A 26,337-nucleotide genomic window follows, 5' to 3' on the forward strand; every position below is an offset into this window, starting at 1 on the left:
GATGGGTAGAGGGAAGTACTAAAGATATTCAGAGAAATAATCCAATATAAGAGTAAATTAGAGGTTTTGAATTTTGAGCCTGTTTCTCAGATAGAAAGTAGAGAGTATAGAGTTAATTGTCCTTTCTGGCTAATGCAAATCCTGTACACTTAAATATTATGATAGCATTTTAGGCACTTTGGCAAAAATATAATTTCCAATGTGATTTTATTATTCTTATGATTTTAATTGTATACCCCAATACATCTTTGTTAATAGCTTTATTAAGATATAATTTATATACTATAAAGTTCACCAATATGAAGTGTGCAGGTCAATTTTTTTAGTGTCAAAACTTCTCCATACTCCCTCTCCATTGTTCCTCAGCTCCAGGCAACTACTAATCTGCTTTCTGTCTATAAGATTTGCCTATTTGTGGCTATTTTACAATTTATTTTCTGTGACTGGCTTCTTTTACTTCGCATAACAATGTTTTTAGATTATTTGACCTCAATATTCTGCCTTAGAGAATAAAATGTTACACTTGCATTCTCTGATGAGTTTGGGTATAATTTGCACGAGGGAGAAATTAGGCATTAGTTAGAACAAGAGGGCTTTTCTCTACCACATCGGCTAATCCATTTTGCCGATGTTAAAATACCAGATTGTTCAAGCACCAGCTATGGGACAGTGTGTGTTTATGGATCCCTAAATTGACATTGTCTAGGAGAATTTTGGGGAAGATAAACCCAGTTAGTTACAAACAGGATCCATCAAAAGAAGGGTGGGTTTAAGTTTGGACCAAATGTAGTTTAACAGCTTAACTTCTCCTCCTTGGAAAACTGGTGATTGTGGAGTATTTAACATCAATCCTGTAAACCCATGTTTGGTGCTTGTACGGGGGCCCTGGAGAGCCAGACCCCTTAGTAAAAGCGAATAGGAAACTCATAGAGAAAGCAAATTTGCCTTCTGCCCTTTCACCCTCTTCTCGCTGGCAGAAGGTTGATCTTCATTACAGTTTGCTGAAACATTTGGAAGTGAATTCAAGGCCCTCCCCTCAACTTATGATTTTATAGCCAATAGGTGATGAGGTTTATTTGCATATTTCCAGTCACATAAGTAGCCTTGGAGTGGAAACAGTGTCAGACTGGACTCCTCTTCCTCCGAGGAAACCTGCTACTTCTAGCTGCCCGGCTCTCTCCTTTGAAAGGAGACTTGCCCGCGCAGGACCGAGGATCTTGCCTGTTCCCGCCTCCGGCTCCGGCTCCGCGGGGCATCAGTCTGTCCGCACTCCCAACCGTGCCCTGTAGCTCCCACGGAGGGACAAGCCCCGAGATGCAGAGCAAAGCGCTGCTCCTGCTGGCTCTGGGCTTGTGGCTCCAGAGTCTGATCGCCTCCCGCGGAGGGGTGGCCGCCGCCGACCGTAAGTTTTGCGCGCAGACTTCCCTTCACCTGCAGACTCGGCTCCGTGGCCACTTCCACGCGTCTGGAGGATGGGAAGGAGGAAGCCAGAAGGGGATTCGGATGCGCCCTGAAGGGCTCTCTTAGCCCGAGCGCTGCTCGGAGAAGTCACCGAGGCAGGATCCGGGAGAAGCAGGGAGGGAATCTCGCTGGGGCCGCTCGCAGTTTCCGCTCTCCCTGGTTCCCGCGCTGTCCCCTCCACTGCCGATGAGGTCATGTTCCCTGGCGCCCCTGTTCAGCCGAGAAGGGACAGGGGGAGTGTGAGGGGTGGGACAGGGAGGGGGGTGGCGGGGAGGGAGGAAGGGCCCAGATGGCAGTGACTGGCAGTCACACCCTGGTTCGGGGTGGGGTGGGGGTGGGGGGGACCCTGGAATGAAAGGCACGCCAGTCAAGGTGACCCCGGCTTGGCTGTGGCTGCGGCTCAGCCTCCGCCTGTGGGAGCCTGGGCAGAAAGTGGCCCGTGCTGGAGAAGTCGGCCCAGGGAGTGGGGAGGGTTTTCTGCATCCTAGAAGCACAGGACACTCACTCTCTGCATGGAAGCGAGAGTGGGGGACCCCGCATCTTGCGTGCGTTCGGGCGCAGGGAAGCTCCGAAGCTGCCACTCTTGCACGCTTGGCTTCTCTCCGCGCTGCCCAACAAATCTAGCAACTCTCCTGAAAGCGTGGACTTGGGGGTTTCCACGTTTGTATTGGCTCTCTTTACTGCTCGGGAGCCGCCCGCTCACCAGGGTAAAGGCGTTGCGGCCAGAGTCGAATTTCTTTTTTGCGGCAGGGGTGGGGGTGGGGGTTAGTGGGGAACAGGCACTCAGCCCGAGAGCTGCCCGCAACAGAGGCAGTCTGCTTAACTCGAACCTTGGTTCAGCTAACACAACAGCAACTAGAAGGATTAAGTATTTGGTCTTATTGAAGCCAACACAGAACTTGCTGCTGCTGCTGCGTGTGTGTGTTTTAGTGATAAATAAAATGCTTACCGAAAAAAGAAAAAAGGCAACTGAAGCAAGTCCTCAAAGGAGGCAGCGTTTTCTCTTCTCTGGTGGTGGTGCTTGGATGTCCTTTCAGGTTGCACATGCGCAATGGTTCAAGTTATAGCCGAGTTTGTCCAAGATTTTTATTGCAGCTGGAAGTTTACTTCAGAAATGTGAAAGAACATTTTTGCCAGGTTAAACAAAGTAGATCCCATCAAAGCTGAATTGGAGAAAAAAGACCAGTATCTTTCCTGTCAGGTCAGTTGGAGAACATTAGAGGTTCAGTTAGAAAGCCTTAAACATCTTGTGTGGTGTCATGGCCCCTTGATAGTGTTGAACACTACCCAAGAAGACGGTAGGAACAAACTCCACCTTCTCGTTTTTGGTAAGTGCATCATAATGTACTGTTACTTTTACCATAAAACACACATAGATGTGTATTGTCCAGAGTTTAAATTTTTGCTAGGCTCCCTTAGATGTTCAGGACCCTAAATTCCTGGGCTAGTCAGTGCCACCTCTCAGAGTTTATCTTCCTCAATTCTGGAGAGGAGTTTGGACTGGACTCAGACTTCCCTTAGGCCCCTCTAATTCTTACTCTGATTTCCATGGACACAGATGATTCATGAATTAAACTGGATTTTAACCAGTACATGCTTTTCCTGGCTGTAAATGTATGGAGGAATCATTTTTAAGTAGACTTGAAATTAATGCCTGTCATCCTAGCCTCCCACTCTCACTCCATCTGCACCCCCCTTTATATTATGCCTCTCCTACCATAGCAACTTTCCGCCCCTTTTCTCCACCAAATGAATTCATGTGAGAATGCAAGAGTTTCAGAGCAGAAAAACATGGTGTGAGGGAATGGTAAGGAGCACCTCCTTGGCTCTGACTTTACTTACTCATTCTCGAGTTCATTCTAAGAAGAATAGGAGGATAGGAGGCACTGCCCTTGTTTCCTTGTTCTGGGAAGCCACCACACATCTCTGTGTGGCTTCATTGGGAGACGTGAAGAACAAGGAGACCGAGCATGTGGCTCAGTGTTCAGTAGCTGAGGTTCCATTTGACTGGTCCCAGTGAATTCCAGGCTAACATCTGAATTAAACATGGCGGGTGATGACAGCAAAATAGCAGATGCCCCTTGCAGTGGAGCAGAGCTTGGCAAGGGATTGATGGATTAATAGTTGTATTGAAAAGTGGGAGTCAGGCACTGGAGAAGAGTTTCAAAGGAAAATTTTCACTTTCTTTCAGACAGTGTATTTTTAGCTCAGCCCCCCTTGCTTGCTTTATTCCTGGAGGAGAAATTGGGCTATACAGTTTACTACCTCTATTTTTACAAACATTTTACATATAAAAATGAAAAGCAAATCTGCACTGGATTATCTGGCAGGACCAATCGATTCAGTCAGATAACAATATTGATTTTTTCCCCCTTCTCACCGAACTTGTTTTTTGTTTTCATCAATTCAACTTGTTTCTTGGCATTCTACAGAAGCTGCTTTAGTCAATAATTGTGACCATCAGTCTTAGAGAGTACATAAATTACCAATGAGGTCCTTTAGGAGTGTGTGTATGTGTGTGTGTGTGTGTGTGTGTGTGTGTATGTGTGTGAGACAGAGAGAGAGAGAGAGAGTGAGAGAGACAGAGTAGAAACTTCAAAGAGAATTATAATTGAGCTTGTGTACCTCATGTCTTCTTATAAATGTCAATCACATTCATCTAATGACTGTGAACTGCCTTTAGAATATCTTTTCTGGAATGCTCCATGCTTTTCCTTTTCAGGAAACAATAACATACCCTCTCTAAATTTATCCTTAAAGTGCTTTGACTTCTCAGCCTAATTTTGCCTCTAAGATTATCCACATTGAGATAAATTCTCTGTCTTAATGTGCATACTTAGATTTTTAGCTATCTGTTTAGGAATTTAGGAATAATGATCACATAGTCATGAAATGCATTCACTTGTAAGTTACCTGGCTCCCCAATATTTCCCTTTAGTGGTTAATAAGATCATGTCTGATGCAGCCAGATTGGCATGGTGATGCTGATGTGATAAGCTGAATTCAGATGGAGGTTCTTATAAAGAAATACACCTTAGGTAAACCCCCTTTTTCAGTTTTTTAAGATGGCTTGAATTTCTAAAGGGATCTGGTAAAAGGTCCTTATCCCCTTAAAAGAGTAAGTGCAGAGTCACTAATATCATTTCTGTGTATGGAAACAGTAATTTCCTTAGTAACAGTGAAGTCAAGTCAGTTCATCTGCCAGCCAGGTGCAATCCTAGTGTGTATCGGACAACTACACATACTGACTGCTCACCATCAGGATCCACCCTCCCCCTGTTTCTATGTGGCCTAAGTCAGTAATGTGAGGGCTGGTAGAGGTTTGTAAAGCACATTTGTCTTCAGGATGCTGAGACATTCTTGAGGGGTTACAAACACCTGTAGTGTGAAAACTCCTGTCAGAACACCAGGAGAAGGTAAGACGGACATTTATGATTTCAATTACAGAATTGACATAGAATTGAAAACATCCCATAGCATATAGGGTGGCAATATATTCCTGTAAAATGCTTCATTATGCTTTCTGTAACTTAAAGTGAAAAATCGTTTCCTTGAAAAGTGAAAGAAAGGTCTCGAAATAAAAATTCACTTATTTTTGATTATTTTTGAATTTCTGATTATTTTTCTTTGCAAGATATGTACCCAAGATTAAATTTTGGTTGTGGGAAAATGGAGCTCTCCCTGAGCTATTCAGACCATCTGATACAAGATCTCTGGATTGAATAGACTCTTTCTGTGTGTGTAAATGTACAGACCCAGCCTTAATAATTACAAAGAATATTCTTAATCATTGCAAAATCACTAGCAACACTAGGCCCATCATGTTGCATAATTCTAGGGAAAAATGGACTAGAAGCGAATGGTGTCCTCTGGAGTTACGCAAGGCAAGAGTCTTAAATATCAGTTGGCAAATAGGTGGTGGGTGAGAACCATCTGCCAGGTTTCAGATTATTACTGCTTTAAAAAGACTGTTAATTGAACATGTTAAAATAAGACTGGTAGAGAGGAGGCATGACTTATTTGATGTGGAGAGATGTGGGAGAGGGAAACTAATTTAGTTTTAAATTTTCTAAAGCACTTTCTAACCATAAAAGAACTTCTTGCATATTGGAAGCAGAATCAGATTAAAAATCTACATTTTTTCCACTGTCAGATAAATAATAAGGCCACCAGTGTGCTTTCTGCTTAAGGAAGGAAAAGAAAGTCCTGCATCTTCAAATAAGATGAGAAGCAGAGTGTATTCTTGATGGATGGGTAAATTTCAAGTGCAATTTTACCATGGGAAATAAAAAAGCTTTAAATATTAATCTCTGATTTGAATAAATTATTTTAAGACTGTTTAGGTTCTAGAGATTGTGTGTGAGTATGTGTGTGTATGATCAACTTGCTACATATGATGACTCACTTAGCAAGAGGTAACCACAATATTGTTTAAGGAATTCTGAAAAACAATTAAAAAGGAAAATCTTGGACAGTCCTTAGATAAATCTATGATAAGTTTGGTTTGGATGCTTGTCTTCCCATGTACAATATCATTCTTATTTTTATTTTTTAGCCTCACTTTTGCAACGTTATTTAAAATTACAGATTTTCAGCTTTTGAATTGTGAACAGAGAGGAAGTTTAGAGTAAGAAATTAGAAGTATTTCTAAACAACATCAGTCATTTATCTTCTGAATGTTTTAAATAGTGAAATCTGAAATCTACAAGTTATTACCTTCTTATAGTGAATAAACATATTATTTTTGACTTAACAAGAAATTAAATATTTTCCCATAATATAATTTCCCTTTGACTGTGTTTGCTTTGTAAAACAGTCTGATTTTATTTGCAATACAGTTTACTTAAAGTTTCACTCTGATGTGATATGTACTGTTTACAAATACCCTGTAAAGATTTATCAACATTTAGATTTATTGTCCAGAGAGACAATAAAGGTTTTCTTTCTATCCTTATTTGTTTTGAGATTAATTATGAAGAACCAAAGTGGATTCTTTCCAAAACCAGCTTTGTGATAGTTTTTTAAGCTTTGACTTTGTGGAAGACTAAAGACGTAAGTGGGAAAAGAAATATTTGGAGAAAGAATGAATCCTGGTTCATACATAGCACAAGTATTTCTGAACAACCCATTAAATGATTTTAAAAAATACCTTGAACTGATGTGTCCTGCCATGGGGGTGGGAACCATTCCATGTAAAAGCTTCCTCGGGCTGCCAACTTTACTTATTGCTAATATTTTAAAAAATTATGCTGGTGAAAAGGAAACAATCTTCCCTCAAACAAGCTTTATTTTATCTTATTGTGGGAAAATATCCTTTGGCCTGGTCAGAGACTTAAAGAGGTGACATAATATATGGAATAAGTAGAACTATACAACGTGAGAGCCATGAGCCAGTGTCTCTAAGAGAATGAGTTTTGAGCTGGAACCAAGAGACCTGGGTCTGGTCCCCACTCTCTCTTCCATTATTAGCAGCATGACCTCAGCCAATTCATATTTTGAGAGAAGATTGAATTAACTAAGGAATTTCAAGTAACAGTTACACACACACGCACATGCGCGCGTGCCCTGACTAAAGGAGAGGATGGAAAATACAGGAGAGATCAATATTGCTTAACTCACAGTTATTTTAAGGCCATCTCAGTCAGCTCTGACCACTGGAGAACCAGTCATTCTTTTGCAATCCACATTTACTTTTTTTTAAACTTTAGAAACAAAAATAGTATTGGAGCTGGTTACTTGTGAATCTAAAACATACCAACTGTTTCATTAAAAATGAAACAAAACAATCCTCCAATTAACTTTCTACCCAATTTGTCCTTTTCACAAATTACAGGAGGAAAAGATTTTCTAGACATTGAAAGTAAATTTGCTCTAAGGACCCCTGAAGACACAGCTGACGACACTTGCCACCTCATTCCTGGGGTACCAGAATCTGTGGCTAACTGCCACTTCAACCATAGCAGCAAAACCTTCGTGGTCATCCATGGCTGGACGGTAAGAGAGGCTCTTTAGAAAGGAGTAGATTGGGGTTGACCTGGAGTTCTGACTTTGTTGGGAACCCAGTGGTGGGTTTCCACATCCTAGTCTTCTGCTTGCTTTTGGATGGCTTTGCTTTAAAATTGAGTAAAGGCAATTTTGGCTCAGGCCAGGACTGTGGAATTTAAAGTCATAGGTTCATGAGTACTTCCTCCAGGCCACACTGACCTCCATTTTACCTTGGGAGCTAGTGGGGGCCCTCCAACCAGCCATTCCTGTGAGGTAGAAAATGAGGCTTTGCTCAACTGCAGAGCAGAATGTAGGTTATCGTTTTGGGGAATCACTGGAAAATGGCACGATCCTGGTTTATCCAGCCTATCACCGAAGGTTCTCTCCTAAAGAAGACAACCCATGAGAGTGAAGAGGAGGCTGGAGTGGAATGAGGAAGCATGGGTTCCAGTCCTGGTTTTGGGGTTCTCCAGCTCTGGGATGTGGATCAAGCCCCTTCTCATCTCTGGGCCTCAGTTTACTGATCCGTAAAACAAAGAGGTTGGACTAGAATCCTTCCACTTCCAACATTGTTCAATGATAAACTTTAGGGAGCTTTTCAGAGAATAAAGAGGGCTAGCCAGGGAAATGTCATGCAAGATGATTAGAAAAGGTAAAAACTGCACTTATATTTACTTTTAAAGAATGTGAATAGACTAGTTCTTTCTAAATTTGTTAGGTAGTCACTTCTACATAGTGCAGTTCTTACTTAAGTACTTCAGTTGGTTTGTAATATTTTAAATCCCTAGTGAGCAGATTTCATTGTTTATTTAAAAGAACTTAAATAAAATGGATGGTTAAAGAGATATTATCTTTCCATATGTCAGAGCTTGCAAATATGGTAATAGCTACTGAATTCTAATGAGATGAATTAGCTAGAGATTCATCTGCTTCTAGTCCCAACCATTAAGGACAGTGAAGGACAATTGCAAAAACTTTTATGGAGATGAAGGCAACTTTTAATAGCATTTACACAGATGTTTATTCTAACAAAATATATCTGTTACCAGAGTTACTATAGTAAATAACATATCTTTAGATAAATATTCCTAACATAAATCCTTTTTACATTTCAGAAGATTTAAATAGGAAAACGTAATCTTTGATGGTTTTAGAGACATTTTGATTGTATATAGAACTTGTCTTTTAATAGTTTTCAAAAGAGTTTAAACTTAAGAAATACTTATATGACAGGAATAAATCAAATATCTCACATATCTTATCCCTGAGTTTTGTACTTTAGGAATTAAAAAAAAATATGTTTGTTTTCTCATACTAAGAGGACACAGCTGACCCAGTATCAGTACACGGTGTTTTTCTCTCACTAGTCCTCCTGTCTGCTATGCTCATTTGTGTTCTTCGCATTCATGTCCTGACCCTTTGAGAGCAGGGCTCAGGGGCTTGGCCGCTGGAGGCCTGAGGGACAGGGGTGTTGCTGGGTTTCCCTGCGTGGAGCTGGCTTGTCTGACCAACCCAGCCATGCTGGATTGAGCTCGCCTCAGCAAACTCCCTGTCTGGTTGGGCTGGACTCCCCTGGTGCAGGAGGCAAGGAAGGCTTCAGTTTGCCTGTGTGTCTGATAAAAAAACAACAAAAAAACCAAAAAACTGGCACTAATTTAAGGAACCTCAGAAGAGAAACCTAGAAAGCAATACCTTTCCAGAGTTGAAGAAGGTGGGTACTTACTTGGTTTTCCCACCTCATTTTGTTAGTTACAGCATATATGTTCAATTAAAAAGGAAGGATTAGGTGAGTTGATAGGCAGCGAACACAAGTATCAGTCACAGCAGGAGAAAGTTGGGCTACTTGCTCTTTGACAGGTTGCCTCTTTTGGAAACATCAACAATACAGAAAAACTCATAATAGGGCCTAAGAGCAAACAAGGGTTTCCTGCCCTGTCTGAGGTAAACTGCTCAGCGCCTCAGGGGCTGAGGACTAAGGGCAGTGAGAATGCTCTGCAGCTTTGTTGTGAGAACCCGAAGGAATGCTTAGCGTGCAGCGGGCGTAGGGCCCGTCTCAGGAGGCGATTGGACACGGCTGTGCTGGAGCTTTGCCACCTGATTTAAGCATAGGCTTCTCATTGTGATGTAGGAGGTCCTCACCCCTGGCTGAAAGGAGGAGAGACTCACATTGTTTTCTGAAGGGATGGCATCCTTCTCTCTTGAGAGACAGCTGCGCAGGGTGGCCTCCAATCTTGAGTGGAGGAGAAGGGGGAGCAGGACCAATTTCTCAGGGTTTCATGTGAGGTGGGTGTTCTGGTGGGTTCCCTCAAAGACCCAGGCTGCAGCCAGACTTGGAGCAGACTCTCTGGGACATGTTCAAAGATGGTTTAATGAAGCTCCTAACAGGCTAGCATCACTTTTGTACTTTTCCTTCTCTGTTTTCTTTTCCCACTTAAAATAGCTATGGAGTTGGGACTTTATCACTGCAAGTAGATTGGAAACCAGATGGACCCCAAGAAGAAATTTAGGAGGTGGAGGGTGACTTTGAGGTGCCCTGAGTCTGACCCTTTGTTCTCCAGGTGGCCCAGGGAGGTGAAAGCAGTGCCCATGCTGTTCATAGAAGTAGCGAGTGGGAGAGCTGGGGTTGGAACCAAGATCCTTTGGGTCTCAGGCCTGCTTTTTTGTTCCACAGAGCACAGCAATGTGGTGAAAGATTGTGTAGTTTGTTAGTGTCAGAAGTGAAGTGAGCCATCACATTTTGATAGTTTAGTCTAGAAAAATAGATGAAACAAAATGGAAGTGTAAGTCTGAAAGAAGCTGCCATGTAAAGCAAAGTTCCAGATGATGCCCCTTGGTCTGGAAGTTCAAGAGTCCTTTTAGTTTCTGTTAGACTTACTCTTGGAAGGTGAAAGGTTTTACAGGTCTCTCCCGAAAAGCTGCCTTACACATGGATTTCAGAATCGTACATGGTGATTAAGCTTTACTGTGGCTATAATATGATCTGCTCTCAGGGCATATGAAGGATGGGTAGATTTAGGAACTTAAATCAGGTTGTTGCTGTGCACAAGTTTATGGCAGAATGGGGTACAATTTATAATCTGCAGTTTTAAATGTTTTTCTGTTATTTCAAAGCATGTGACTTTGCACAGATGTCCAATGTCTACACAAATAGAGTTTATCTGAGGACCCCATAGTTCTTGTGACTAAATTTTGGGGCCTTTGTTAACAAGAAGCAAAGAATTACTGTTGGCAGTCTGCTTACCTCCAAACAGGACCAATCTAATAATTAGGGAGATGTGAACATTAAACTTCATTAATTTTCATGCTGATAATGAAGCATTTGAGAGACTTATGAAAAAGTCTGAGCTGAAGTTGATCATTTTTTTATGTATTAAGAAAGAAATTGCTAAGCAAACTTACCTTCTTTTGGGATGAATTAGCATGTTTAAAACTTTTTTTTTTCATTAGCATGTCAAATGTATGTGACCCTTTATAAGAAAAAAAGTGCCTTTATGGCTGCCAAAATAATTCTGTTGGGAAACATTGATTAGCCTAATTGATAGTACAGAAACTGATTTAAAAAAAAAAGTCTATAACTCTGCTGCAAAATTTTAACTTGTTCAGATTGATCTTTTCTTTTACTACCATGACTTAATGATATTTCCCTGAATTCATAAAACGTGCTGTTAAAATTGAAAGTGTGGTAAGCTGCAGTCTGCCATCCTTGAGCTCAGCACACCCTTCTCTGGCATATTCAAGTTTGTCTCGGGAAGGTCAGGCACAGGTTCCTGAACAGTCTTTTGTGTGGTTTGAGTCTTCTGCTGAGCCTATGGGTTTCCTTGTGGGTTTGTTTTTCCCCAATTAATGGAGGTATATTGGGCTGACATATCTGTGACAAGTTGCAGGTGGGGATTTTAAGAGCGCTTGCATTATCCTCTCCAGGTGACAGGAATGTATGAAAGTTGGGTGCCGAAACTTGTGGCTGCCCTGTACAAGCGGGAACCCGACTCCAATGTCATTGTGGTGGACTGGCTGTCACGGGCCCAGCAACACTATCCAGTGTCTGCAGGCTACACCAAGCTGGTGGGAAAGGATGTGGCCACGTTTATCAATTGGATGGAGGTAATACTGGGGGAAGAAGCCATGAGTCCAAAACAGATCTCTTGGCTAGAGCTGGACCAGTGGCTGGTCTTTCTTCCTTTTCACTTAGATATAGGTGTTTCCTGGGGCAATTCAAATCTGCAGGACGGACAAAAGCAGCATTATGAAAAGAATGATAAAACTATAAAGCCCAGATGTGGCTCTGCCCTGCTCTGTCCTTTGATATTTTCATAGTGAGTAGATTTTCTGAGACCAAGAACTGAGTGGGCAGAACAGAGAAAAGCTTGTTATTTCTGGGCATGGGGAAGATGTCATGTTTGGGCCATTCCTTCCCTGTCAATTGGTTGGCATATGCAATTTTATCCTGGCTTTGTCCTGTTAAGATACTGATCTCCTTGATGAAAATATTAATAGTACTTATCCTTTAGTGTGGATTCAGGGCCCATATTTTTGGTCAGAGTTATGGGAGAGATGGAGTCGAGCTAGCAGGAACGTGGCACGGATAGTCCGTATGTTGTGAGGTGGTTCAGGGTCAGGACTTCTAACTTAGCTGCCATTTTTATCCACACAATGCCCTGAGGCCATCCTCTGAAAACTACCTTTGAAAAGTTTCTTGGGGTTCAAAGAAGCTAATTCTCTGACAGGGCCAAATTACTTAAACCAGATGCTTAGAGGTAAACAATAAGCTATGTTTATTGGACTGACCATTAAAAGGTTGACCATTGACTCTTACTAACCAGGAATGTGAACTTGGGCAAATCAGATCCCCTCCCTGGGCCTCAGGCTTCTTATCTGTTGAATTAGGAGGCTGGACCATATGTGTCTGTGGTCCCTTCCCCTGTAATATTTTCTGATTTGTAGTCATTCCTTGGCTAACCTTAAAGAATAAAGTGATGCAGGACATTTAGAGTAGGAAATAATGGGTTAAAGTTACGGTAAATGTGTGTGTGTATATCTATACATATACCTATATCTATATATAAATCTACACATGCACATGTATACATATAGATATTTTCAGATGTATGGAAATTAAGATTTCCATACATTTCAATTTCAGATGTATTGAAAAACTTTCTAAGTCAAATATATTGCTAAGGAAAGAGAAAGATCTCAACACTAGAGTACATGTCTTTCTTATCTGTGACAAAAAATTAAAATAAGTAGAATTAGTTTTCAGTATTGCCTATGTGTTGAAAGCAATATTTGTATTCATTTTATTTCTTTTAGCTTTGATCTTTTGCAACTGTAAGAATCCTTTTTTTATTTATTTCTTATGAAGGAGGAATTTAACTATCCTCTGGACAATGTCCATCTCTTGGGATACAGCCTTGGAGCCCATGCTGCGGGCGTTGCAGGAAGTCTGACCAATAAGAAGGTCAACAGGATCACCGGTAAGAAAGCAGTGCCATTCATCTTATAACAAAAGAGTGGAGGAGCCTGTCATTTTGAAAGAGAATGAGAATGTCTGCCAAATGTCCATATGTGTGTGTGTTCTTCTGGGTATGCCCAGCCACTTGATTATGTCATGGGAGGGCTCTTTTTCTGCAGTGAGACAGAATATAGACCCTTGCTCTCATGGGCAGATCTCCTGGCAGAAGAGAAAGAGCAGAGTTAAGCACAGAGAGCCCACTGGTGTCCCTCCTCCCATCAGTACTGGGAACATGAAAAAGGATCAACACCATTTGGAAAAAGGAAAACTTTCATCTAGGCCAGTGGTAGTAGTCGGTTTGGCAACAATAGAGAGGAAGGAAGAAACCAGCACTGTTTAAGGACCTCTCACAAGCTTCAAAAATAATTTCCAAAAGTAAATCAAGTCATTCTGTAAAAATTACTAATTCATGGCTAGTTTAAGAGACAAATTCCATTTTAGAAGGAGCTAAGCCTACTTTTCTGTCTCTCAGTAGTTTAAAGATCCAATTACTATCAAACAGGAACTGATAAGAATCTGTGTGGCTGCCAATTCTATTCAAGTGGTGAGCAATGGAACACTATGGTGATACTGATAAAGACTAAAAACAATTCGAATTTAAAAATCTGTGAGGCTTAAGATTGAAGTTCTCCATAGGATGTAACAGATACTCAATACTGCTATGTTTTCCTGAGGAGCTATAAGATTAAAAAAAAAAAAAAATCTGTGAGGCCTTCTTCTTTTCCCCTAATTAAGGCCTAGATCCAGCTGGACCTAACTTTGAGTATGCAGAAGCTCCAAGTCGCCTTTCTCCTGATGATGCGGATTTTGTAGACGTCTTACACACATTCACCAGAGGGTCACCTGGCCGAAGTATTGGAATCCAGAAACCAGTAGGGCATGTTGACATTTATCCTAATGGAGGCACTTTTCAACCAGGCTGTAACATTGGGGAAGCTATCCGTGTGATTGCAGAGAAAGGCCTTGGAGGTAAATATGAATTTAGAAGTTAATGAAATGTAAGTTGTGTTCTTAACTCTTACGGACCCAGTGTTCTACTATTCTCTACAAGTATGTTGCTTTAATGTATACATTGAGCCAAGCAATGGTTCAGATGAAGTGTCATGTTCAGCATGGTCCCCTTCCTGTGGTCAGTCAGGCATCTTATCTTTCATGTACTATGATTCAGACTACACTGAGTATTGCACTCACAGTGACAAAAGACAAGACAGATGTGGCTTAGACAAGGAACCCCCACTGCCTTTGATAATAGCAGCATAAAATGTTATCTGGCCACATGCTATCACACTTTGAATGCAGTTGCAAAACCAATAGAGTTATTTTGAATTTTACAGAAAGTAAAGGGCATGTTAATTACTCCACATTTCTTTTGTTGGTGTTTTAAAGAGATGCACAAATCATAAACAAATCACCATTCTCTAAGAACAAATATTCCAAAATTTTAAGAAGAAAGTATAATATTGGCTTAATAGTTGTTTTAATAATTGTGATAGCTTATGTTTAATGTATTATTTGTTTTAAGGGAACTTTGCATACTTTGTGAATAATGGGTCATACATGTAGATAAGATGCTCAAGACTTTTGTGCATGTTATAAAACTTATGGCATAATGTTATTTTCAATTATTATAAAAATTTATGATAATAGATACACCCCTATAACATTGGTGATTATTTCTATGATCCATTTAATGTAAAAATCATTAGTAGTAACAAAACCCTTGAATTTTATGTAACATCTATGATAAAATAATATTTATTTAATAATTATGCCCTTATGATGTGGTTTCTAGAATTATGTTTCCAGAAGCATCTGGAATTACTAAACGCTTTAGATATAAGAGAAGGATATGATAAACTGGGTGAAATCACCTTCTCTTATTGTAGCTTCCTAAATATACTCACAAATACAAGACAACAGTAAAGCCAAAAATTCCCTATACATTTGCAACTCTGACATTATTGGAGGTAAGTGAGAAGCTGCCACCAAGAATAATTCCTTACATAGGATGTACAATTAGAAAGTCATGGGACTAGATCCTCAGGTCATTTTGTTCTTCACACCACACCTAAACTCTTTTAGACATGCTAGATGAGACACTCATTGAGGACTTGTACAGAGTTGAAACTTTCTTTGCCTTCCTTTTTCCCCAGATGTGGATCAGCTCGTGAAGTGCTCCCATGAGCGCTCCATTCACCTCTTCATTGACTCTCTGTTGAATGAAGAAAATCCCAGTAAGGCCTACCGGTGCAATTCAAAGGAAGCCTTTGAGAAAGGGCTCTGCCTGAGTTGCAGAAAGAACCGTTGCAACAATGTGGGCTATGAGGTCAATAAGGTCAGAGCCAAAAGAAGCAGCAAAATGTACCTGAAGACTCGTTCTCAGATGCCCTACAAAGGTAAATTTGAGATGCTATAAACAAGAAAACCAATCTGATCCCTTTTTTTTTTTGTCATGCTCATTGCATCACATGCACTGATTCTGTTCATTGCAACAGAGATGATAAAAGGATGTTACTAAACACTGAGCCCTCACTTATGTGTTTGTTGGTAGAGGGGAAGTTGTACTGATCCACTTTACCAAAGCTCCAAATTCCTGTTGCCAGCAAGGCCTGGGGCATAGCCTGCACTACGCGGTGCAGCAGGCCTCCTGGCCACCCTCCTCCGTAATTGTGACTGTTAGTGTGTGCCAGCCTGTTGGCACCAGGCTCAGAGCTAATTTGAAACCATCCATTCAGGGTCAGCAAACTATGGCCTGTGGGCCACATCCGGCCCACCATCTGCTTCTGTAAATGAAGTTTTATTAGAATAAAGTTGCATGCATTTGTTTCTGTATTGACTAAGGCTGCTTTCCTGGGACAAAGACTGTATGGCCTACAAAGCCTAAAATATTTACTATCTGGCCCCTTACAGAAAAAGTTTGCCAACTCCTAAAGGTTGCTTTAAGTGAACGCAAGAACCACCTGTATTTTAAAATATGACTATTCCCGGAAGGGGAGACTATACCAAACCTCCTAAGGTATTTCCATTTCAGTATGAATTTGTTCACACTTTCACAATTCAAACATGGCAGCTTGCTTAGATAAACAAGACCTACAGGAACTGAGGAGAGACAGGAGAGGAGATAACCAGATATCTGGCCAGAAGGACTAACGTCAGAAATGCTGGCTTATTTGGAGTCAGTGGAAGTCCAAGGGAAGAAATGATATCAAAGAACAGTTCCCCGAAGAACATATATCTGATAGAGGCATCTATTTGTAAGGTGGTTTGTGAAAATCTGTAGAGGTGCATTTGGTGGCCCAGAGGTTTGGAGCACTGGTAATTCAAGGAAGCCTTTTAAGCAATGAGACATCCCTCAGTGTCCCTGACTCTTCAGAATGAGGAAGTGTGTGTGAGGTGTGGAGAAGTTCCAGGCGCTCTGTGCAGTGCCTCATGGCACTCCGTCCTGTCACGGAGGCACTCCGGCAGGCCTGGCCGCTCCTGCAAGGACCCCATTTCACCTCAAGTTCTCTTTCTCTTCACCCCCTGTAAGTGGCTGTGCCTGAAGCCTGCTGCCTTTCCTATCCCCTTATCTTCACCCCCATCTCATCTCCTCAGGGTTTTTGGTAGAGATGGCCAGAGCAGGGAAGAGAGGCTCAAGTTCAGGCACCTGCCTCCAGAGACTGTCTCCAGCACAGGATGCCTTAGGAGCTGACAGTCTGTATGGCCTCACTGCTGATACAATGAAACAAGTATTTTTTTGTTTTTTTTTAAGTATATTTTATTGATTATGTTGTTACAGTAGTTCCATTTTTTTCCCCCTTTGCTCCTCTCTGCCAAGTATCCCCCTTCCCTCCAGCAATTCCGCCCCACTGAGTTCATGTCCATGGGTCGTGCATATAAATTCTTTGGCTTCACCCTTTCCTATACTATTCTTAACTATCCCCTGCCTATTTTGTACCAACCAATTAAACTCCTTAATCCCTACACTATTACCCTATTTCTCCCCTTCTCCCCCTCCCAGCTGATAACCCTTGAAATAATCCCCATACCTATGATTCTGTTTCTATTCTGGTTTGCTTAGTTGGATTTTCTTTTTATTTTTTAGATTCAGTTGTTGATAGTTGTGAGTTTGTTGTCATTTTAGTGGTCATAGTTTTGATCCTTTTCTTAAGTAAGTCCCTTTGACATTTCACATAATAATGACTTGGTGATGATGAACTCCTTTAGCTTTACCTTGTCTGGGAAGCACTTCATCTGCCCTTCCATTCCAAATGATAGCCTTGCTGGATAGAGTAATCCTGGTTGCAGGTTGCCTTTCATTACATTAAATACTGCTTGCCAGTCCCTTCCTGCCTGCAAAGTGTCCTCTGAGAAATCAGCTGACAGTCCTATAGTCACCCCCCTGTAGGCAACTCTCTGCCTCTCTCTTGCTGCCCCCAGGACTCTGTCTTTATCTTTCACCTTTGACATCTCATTCATGATGCATCCTGGTGTGGTCCTCTCTGGGTCCAGCTCATCCAGGACCCTCTGTGCTTCCTGGACCTGTATGTCCATCTCCTTCACAAAATTTGGGAAGTTTTCCTCATTTTTTTCAATTCTTCCTTCCTCATTCTGCACTGGTTGACTGTTTTTTCCTTCTGTATGTTCCAAATCATTGATCTGAATCCTGGTTTCCTTTCCTTCACCACTGGTTTTGTGTGGATTTTCCTTCGTTTTACTTAGCATAGCCTTCATTTCTTCTTTTATGCTTTTGCGGTACTCAAGCATATCTGTCAAGCCTGTGAGCATCTTTATCACCAATGTTTTGAATTCTGCATCTGTTAGGTTGTCTATCTCCTCATCTGTTAGATTGGCAATCTTCTCATTGCTTAGTTCTCCCGCTGGAACCTTGATCCGTTCCCCCTTTTGGGCCATACTTCTTTGTCTCCTCATTCTGACAGGCTCCTGTGTTTGTTTGCCTCTGCGTCCCAGGTAGAGCTGTCATTTCTCTTACATTTAAGGGGCGGAGCCTTAGGGATTCATTAGTACAGGGTGACCTGTTTTACCACATTGTGGCACTGCATGTGGGGGAGGGGTCCGAGAGGGAACAATGCCGCTTGCCCAGCACTAGCCCCTTTTTCAGGCACCTCTCCCACTTCTACACTGGACCAGCACCCCTCTAGCTGCTGCCCTGGCTGTTGTTCCCAGAGTGGGTGCATTTGCAGATGTTCTAGGACTGTGGGGGCCCTTTAAACATGTGAACTCTGCTGAGAGACTGGCAGTTTCTGCCTCCACCCCATCCCTCACTGGTCTGCACAGTCAGAAGCAATGAGACTTGATTTTCCCCGGTGCTGGGACTGTGAGCTTCGAGGTCCAGTGAGGAGCTGGGAACGCTCCCCAGGTGTCCCTCCTGACTTTTTAAAACGTGTGACTGCGCTTTCTGCTGGCCTGCCACTGCTGCTGCCACCACCACACCGCATCCTCTCTGCCCTGGCTGTGCCCCTCCTACCTGTCTAGATGAGTATTTCTTCTTTATATCTTTGTTTTCCGGACTTCCATACAGTTTGATTTTCTGGAACTTCTGGTTGTCTCTAGTTCTGAGGTAGTTGCATACCTTCTTAGCTTTGGAGGGGGATGCAGTGTGCACAATGAAACAACTTTTATTGTGAGACTGCTGTATACCCACTCTATCCTACTTGTAGGGGACAGAGGATGAACTTGATCCTCTGACTCAAAGGAGCTTAAACACAGGATAGGGAGGTCAGTCATACCCATGAAACATGAAGAAACACAATAACAAACACCAAATATTCCTGGTATGGATGCTAAGGGACAAGCTGGCCAAGAAAGAGGTGGAGTTCATGGAGAAAGCATCATAGGTAATGTGGTGTCCTGATTTCATCTCCCAAGAACCCCATCAAAGATGAGTACTTTCTAGGACTGCTTGGCAATTCAGATCTACCTGGATTTTTTCTACCCACTACCACCACACTTTCTGGAAGGGAGCAGAACTCAAGGTTTGAATTTGCTAGTAGCAAACACTGTATAGACACAAAGAAGTCTTTTTAAGCCACACGGACTGTCTCATGTGAACACTTCTTGCTTGATCACTAGTGAGACCTGGTCTGTGGTTCTGAATCGCCTACTTCTTGGGGGGTTGAGGTGTTTCTGTAAAGGCTGATCAGCACTCCCTTGATTTTCTCCCTACAGTCTTCCATTACCAAGTAAAGATTCACTTTTCTGGGACTGAGAGTGACACACAGACGAACCAGGCCTTCGAGATTTCTCTGTATGGCACTGTGGCTGAGAGTGAGAACATCCCTTTCACCCTGTGAGTAGCCACGCAGCACGATCTCCCACACATGCGCTTGTCAGGCTCTGCCACCTGCGATTACCATTGGTCTGAGGAACAGGGGAGGAGCAAAACACCAATAAAAAGAAATGCAAAAAGAATTTAAAGAAAGCTATATGGCAAATGATGTTCATTGTAGTGGTACACGTACTAGCATAGATTAGAAACAAAGCGTTCATCCAACACTGAGGCCATGGTTAAGTGAGTTGGGACTGAACAAAACAGCAAAACCAATCTAGCCTCTAAGAACTATAATTATATAAAACTAGGTAAAACATGGCAGAAGTGGAAGGAAAAACATGAAATGAACAAATAAAGAATAGAGAATTGTATGTACACTGTGATTGTTACAAAATAAACATATGTTCACATATCAATACAAATTGAAAGAAAATATACAAAAATAATGTCTGAATAATTGGCTAATGGATTTTTTTATCTTAAAATTGTATCAAATAGTTCATATTGTTAGGATAAGGGTTAGAGTTGATTAAAGGGGTGGAGATATCTTTTGAAATACACTAAATCCCATTGACATTTATCTTGAGTATTTTGTTGGACATTTTTGCATTTAAAAAATATCCCCCCACACAATAAAACTATTTACATCTTGGGAAGAAGAAAAGGGGAAAAACGCCTTGATTCCCAGAAATAACCAAATATGTTGATTTTTGTATTCAGGCCTGAAGTTTCCACAAACAAGACCTACTCCTTCCTCATTTACACAGAGGTGGACATTGGAGAACTGCTCATGTTGAAAATCAAATGGAAGAGCGACTCCTACTTCAGCTGGTCTGACTGGTGGAGCAGCCCTGGCTTCAATATTGAGAAGATCAGAGTAAAAGCAGGAGAGACTCAAAAGAAGTAATTGCATTGATTTTTCTCCATTCCCTTTAGACTTTACTCTAATATCATTACCTAGAAGTAGTATTTCTGGAGTGTTCAACACTCAGGCGAAACTTTAATAAACTTCGTCTTTAAAACTATGTCAGCTAGTAAGTGAAATGAGTCAGAAAGATGAATACAATATGATTTTACTTATATTGGAATCTAAAAAACAAAATCAGCAAACAAACAAAACAGGCTCATAGATACATAGAACAAACTGATGGTTGACAGATAGGAGGGGATTTGGAGGGCTGTGTGAAAAGGGGAAGGGATTAAGAAGTCAAATTAGCAGTTACAATATAGTCATGGAGATGTAGAGTACAGTTTAGGGAATATAGTCAATAACTCTATGGTACCAGGTGGGTACTAGACTTATCAAGGGGTCACTTCATAAATTATATAAATGTTTAACCACTGTGCTCTACACCTGAAACTAATATAAAGTTGAATGTCAACTGGAATCTAAAATTTTAAGGAAACTATATCAGATACCTAATTAAACCTATATATATTTTGTGGGAGTGTTCTTTAATCATACTAGGGAAGTAATAGTATTTCTGAATTTCATGGAAAGATGACATAAGCCCTCATTGGTCACAATTATGAGTGACAGCTGAGACGAGAAGTCAGGCATCTCAGCACCTCATTTCACACTGCTTCTTGCAAGCACTAAACAGTTATGGAAAAAACCTCAGAGTTGTTACTTTGACATTCAAAGATTAGAACCAACCTATTCAAGAAGGATGAGATGCCAAGAGAACCTCAGCCTGTCTCCGCAGTCCTACCCCTCACATATCTATGAAATGAATTGCATAGAGAACCCTGTAGGATTGAAAACTTTTATACTAAATGTATAGGAATTTTGTAAACTACAGTGTTACTCTAATATTAATAGAAGTTTTAAATTAGGATTGACAAGTTATTATTTCTCTTCGATCATTTTCTTTTATAACAACACCACCAAAAAAAAAAAAAAAAAAAAAAAATAGGAGAGGTTGTGGCCGGAGAAGCAGAGCACTTGTTTCTCTGGCAGAGCCAGCTGCAGGCTGGTTTGCGAATTCCCCAAGGAAGCCACTCGGAGGTGGTGAAATGGATCTTGTAACATTTTTAAGGCTGCTCCAAGCTGTTTGCATGGCATTTAGATTGATTAACTGGCTTTATTGCTGAACAGTGGGGTCGGGCCCTCAAATAACCCTCTGATGCAGACGTGTTGCTGACCAGCATGGCCTGAGTATAAACAGTAAATTATTGAAAATATCAAAACAAATAATCAGACTGATCACGTGGGATTGCCCTGACCCAACCACCCATTTTTGAACAATCTTTTTCATTGTTCCGCATGGCATGTTCACGTCCATTTTTTTCCCCACAGGGTGATCTTCTGTTCCCGGGAGAAAGTGTCTCATCTGCAGAAAGGAAAGGCATCTGTGGTATTTGTGAAATGCCACGACAAGTCTCTGAATAAAAAGTCTGGCTGGTGAGCATCAGGGGCTGAAGCTCCCCGGTGACATGGGCTGGCGCTGAGGGGCGCTGCTGCGAGCTGGGCGCTGCACCCAGACTGCAGGCCTACACTGATTCCTGCAATCAGAACCTCTGGGGTCTGCTTAGCCCTTCCATATACGCCTCAGACTGGTCCATTTGCTTTGGGCAGTACTTGCCCTTTTTTTTTCTCTGTCTCTTTGTTTTTTTTCTGCCGGTTTTGATCTTCATCCCAGGCACAGTTTTTAGATTTTATTTTACTTCTTGAACAACCACAAAAATGTTCGCTTGTGCTTCCCCTGCACTGCATTCCTGCTACCTTTAAGATCCTGTGTGCAGAGCATTTGGCACATGTTAGGAGTCATGTGGCTGTGGGTGCAGCTCCTCCTGGGACGTGTCCAGGAGAGCGATACTGCGACTGCAGCCACGCAGCCCTTCTATGATGCTCTCAGTGCTAGCTGCCTTGGGGACAGAGGGCCAAAGGGGCAGTCACTAAAGCATCCATCTCAAAACCCCCGAGGTGGGGAGTTCATTAGAGTATAGGAGACGGTTTACTTTTCTATCTCAAAAGCACTCCCTGGCTCTTTCTTACCTGACCTTTAAGGCTAATCCATGTGGCAGCTGCCAGCAGAATTTTTCCAGAGCATCAGTACAAAGTGGAAACTAAGCATGTGATTTTCTCCATCCCTTCCTGAATTCCCACCCCAGGCTGCTTTCATTCCTCCACTGATTCCCCTGCCTGGTGCCAAGTGCTCATGAGAGGCAGGTAGAAAGAGGAGAAAGCTTACATCATGCTCTATAAGCCAGTGGCACAAGAAGCAGTTGGGAAAGGCTGGTCACAATGTGACCTGGAAACAGAAAAAGCAATTGCTTTTGGTTTGTCTTCTCCCAGTTACGCTGTGGACAAAAGTACAGAGTAAGAGTTACCTAATCAGAAAAAAACACTTTAAGACCTTATGTGGAATATCTCAATTATTTTTTATTTTTATTTTATAATGTAATTTATCCATGGATAATTATGGATTATGGATAGATTAGAAGAAAGAGGCAAAAGAAAATAAAATCACTATGACTCTTATCACCCAGGGACAACCCTTAACTGACATTTTAATATACAGGCAGACCTTGCTTTATCGTGCTTCCCAGATACTGCGTTTTTAACAAATTGAAGGTTTGTGGCAACCCTGCATCAAGCAAGTCTATTGGTTCTATTTTTTCAACAGATTCAGATGATGGTTAGCATTTTTAAGCAATAAAATATTTTAAATTATGGTATGTGCATCATTTTCTAGACATAACGCTATTGCACATTCTATGCACTTGGAAACCAAAAAAATTCATGTGATTCACTTTAATGTGAGACTTGCTTTATAGCAGTGGTCTGGGACTGAACCTGCAGTATCTCTTGAGATATACCTGTATATTTATCCAGACTTTCTCTGTGCATATGTGATATTTATATATATTTTATTATTTTACAAAAATGGAATTATGGCATATATACTTTGAATGGCAAGGTAAAGCCATCTGGATTAAAAACATTCATGTAAGACACTCAAGATAAACTTGAAATAGAGACTAGTCACTGATATTGAGCCATCAGAGTAACTGAATTCTTGTCTCAGTAGAGACTGTGCTACTAAGAGGTCCTTTGCTTTGTTTTTCCTCATCACAAATTTGAGGCAATGTCACATTTGCTTTAATTCTAAGAAAGGGACTCCTATATATAGTTTATACATAAACTTAGGTCACATAAAAACATACACAAACGCACATGTACATATACATTCTTCCAAAATTATTTACAACTTTAAATCTATATGTGAATGTAAAAACAAACAAACAAACAAACAAACAATAAACTCCAAAAAACAACGACCCCGAATTAGGAAATAACTTCATCTGTTTATAAGGTATTTCTGGTCATATTACATATAAATTATATGAAAAAGTCTAATGATACAGTCTAAATCTGATTATAGGATTACTGAGACAACAGATACATAGGCAGCTTTAAAAAAAATGGTTGTGAACTTTATCTAGGAGATAATTATGAATCAGGTTAATAACCTGCAATTTCTTTCTGATTAAATTAATCAAACAAAAGTTTCTCTTTCTCTTATCTTCTGATATAACTCTTTAGAAGTCTTGTGTCACAATAAAAAACAACAGGCACTTCACCTGGCCAGTTTTAGAAGCAATACATCTTCCTAAATTTTGAAATCATTTGGTTTAGTCTTCTGAAAATGATACTCTTTATTGGGACATGGCTAAGTACATGTCATAGAGTGCCTTCTCTTTCTAGGAACCTGCCACATTCTGTGACCCATTATGCACACCTGCCCTGGCTTTATTCTCACAACTTTGTTCTGGACTTTCAGTTGAAATCCTTTTCATCCTGAAGTGGTGGGGGAGGGGAGAGGGTTGTAAAACACTAAGCAGATAATAAATCGCCCTTCCTTCTCTCTCTCTTTTTCTCAGAAACTGGGCAAATCTACAGAAGGAACAACAGCACATGAATTCTGTGAAGAAGGAAGTACCTTTTACAAAAGATGCCCAGAGCTTCGGGTGGTTAAAAGTGAATTTTCCTGAGTATTAATCCTAGCTATCCTTGTTAGTTATTTTAAGAGACAGTCTCAAATACTAAAAAGTGGCTAATTCAATTTGAGGAGTACAGTGGCCAAATAGCACATCTTCCAACATTAAAAAACAGCAGATATAAAAAGCACTGCATTTTGTTTTTTGAGAAAGAAATAAGAATTGTTTGAGCTTGTGGTAAAATAATAAAACTTCTTTATGTAGTGAGTTTAGCTATCACCTACAATGGATTAGAACCTCATATTTTAATTGGAATTCTGCATTTTCTGGATTGATACATTCTCAAAGTTTACTCCAAGTCTGAGTATAGGAAATATTTATTTCTGGCCTGAGTCTGACCCATTTCCTTACTGGTCTAAACACCTGCCTTTTTGGAATGGTTCCCCTCTTGCCATTGGATGTAGCCCAGGAGTTCACCAGGAACCGGTGTCTTGGAGAGAGGAAGGGAGAATGGAGTTGAATTGAACCTTTAAACACTCCCTGTGGTTGGTTGCATCATAACTAAGTTACAAATTAAAGGAGATATAGAATTTAGGACAATTAAGTCTTAATAGGCCTTACAGTTTATTGCTTAATCTCTTCCCTCCTTTCCTTCTTTGTCTCAAAGTTATATTTTAACAACGGTCCCTGGGTAGGTGTTAAAAGGAGCCTGTCATACTCAACTGACACATAATTTTAACTATGGAGAAAGAAAATGATCTCATAATTTTAGTATCAGATTTTCAAAACTATGTTCATCGGTTTGAAGTCATTTACTATCCAATGGCTTCTATTTGGTTTTAGGCTTATCTCGGTCATGCGTCAGTCATACTTTGAGCATGTCTCTTTTTTTTCCCTGGTTTTGATAAGAAAACGTGTTCAAGGTCAAATTTTGCATCACTCAAACGCCTACAAATTTTAGACAAGGATCGTTTTTATTAAGTAGAGAGATGGAAAAAGCCACTGGGACATATTCATAAATAGCACTTAAAACCCTTGTGGATGATGAAAAGAATTCTCAGTTGCCACAGCCATGTGAAATGTCATGAGAGTCATTGTTTTTAACAACTAGTTGGGAGAGAGTGAGCAATTATTTATAAACTAAATCTCCTCTGTTCAGAATGCTTTTCTATACATTGATGTAAAATGATAAAGAAGTCAAATATCTCAGAGGCTATTGCTGGGAATCCATAGTGAATATGTTGTGGGCACTTGAACACACACATATTCAGAGATGAAGCCCCACCTGTACGTTAATTATTCAGCACCACTTGAAAGGTGAATGATCAAAAGATGTATTGGAATTTGTTGGCCCTTCATCTGAGAAATATTGTTGTGCGTATACAGAGCAGGATGAATACTGTGATTGATATCAGCCAGTTTGGCATGAATTCTCTCTAAAAATAAAGTGTTGTGCGATTAGCGGTTGGTATCCCCCCTTTATTGCTAATTCATTAATTTTTCTGGATTTGGGTTTTGAGCAAGCCTGCATACACTTAAGAACATATGACTCAAATCAGTGTATGGCCCTGGGAACTCTGGCTTCTATAGACTTCAGTATATATTATATATTAACGATGCTTTGGCTTTAAGTGTTATTTATTAGCTGTAAATACATGTGCGTATGTGTAAAGGGGGTTGTACATATTGGGAAGGTTGTCTGCATTTCTAGATGTGTGGTGCTAACTTTGTACATGTCTTTATCAGTGACAATCTCACTGAGCCAACTTACTCTGATGAAGTAATACAATAAAATGGGCTTTAAGAAAAAATAAACTTAACTATGTGAAGTTTTAATAAAGTGGACAAAATTTTATTACAACATTAAGTCATTATTTTGTATCATTTTAGTCCCTAAAATAGAAATATATTCTTAGAGAAGATTCATTCAGCAAATTTTTACTGGGTAACCACTATACTTAATTAAAAATATGGCTTCTAAATATATATTTATATTTACATTTGTACAGGGCCTTTCTTAGAGATCTTTTATTTAGTTATTAGCCAATGGGCCAAATAAATCCACTGTGATCTACTTTTACATGATCCACAAGCTAACAATTTTTTAAAAATAATTTTTTATTTTTCAATTTCAATTGACATACAATATTATATTAATTTTGGG

The 26,337-nt window shown here is 40.6% G+C and overlaps 1 protein-coding gene across 2 annotated transcripts; it reads left to right on the forward strand.

Moving 5' to 3' along the window:
• The first annotated feature begins 1,101 nt into the window (after window positions 1-1,101).
• Window positions 1,102-26,034, forward strand: LPL (lipoprotein lipase). 2 transcript variants are annotated; one of them, XM_090290077.1, is made up of 10 exons: window positions 1,102-1,402; window positions 7,295-7,455; window positions 11,368-11,547; window positions 12,809-12,920; window positions 13,694-13,927; window positions 15,112-15,354; window positions 19,127-19,247; window positions 19,950-20,132; window positions 21,529-21,633; window positions 24,117-26,034. In XM_090290077.1, coding segments are annotated over exons 1-10 (1,428 nt in total). In that variant the 5' UTR covers window positions 1,102-1,314; the 3' UTR covers window positions 24,118-26,034. The 2 variants fall into 2 exon arrangements, with proteins under 2 accessions (XP_090146203.1, XP_090146202.1); XM_090290076.1 differs by lacking the exon at window positions 24,117-26,034 and having other exon boundaries at window positions 21,529-21,637.
• The last annotated feature ends 303 nt before the right edge of the window (window positions 26,035-26,337 follow it).

Source organism: Furipterus horrens, unplaced genomic scaffold (genome assembly GCF_987537825.1).
Source record: "Furipterus horrens unplaced genomic scaffold, mFurHor1.1.pri manual_scaffold_10, whole genome shotgun sequence".
NCBI classification, from domain to species: domain Eukaryota; kingdom Metazoa; phylum Chordata; class Mammalia; order Chiroptera; family Furipteridae; genus Furipterus; species Furipterus horrens.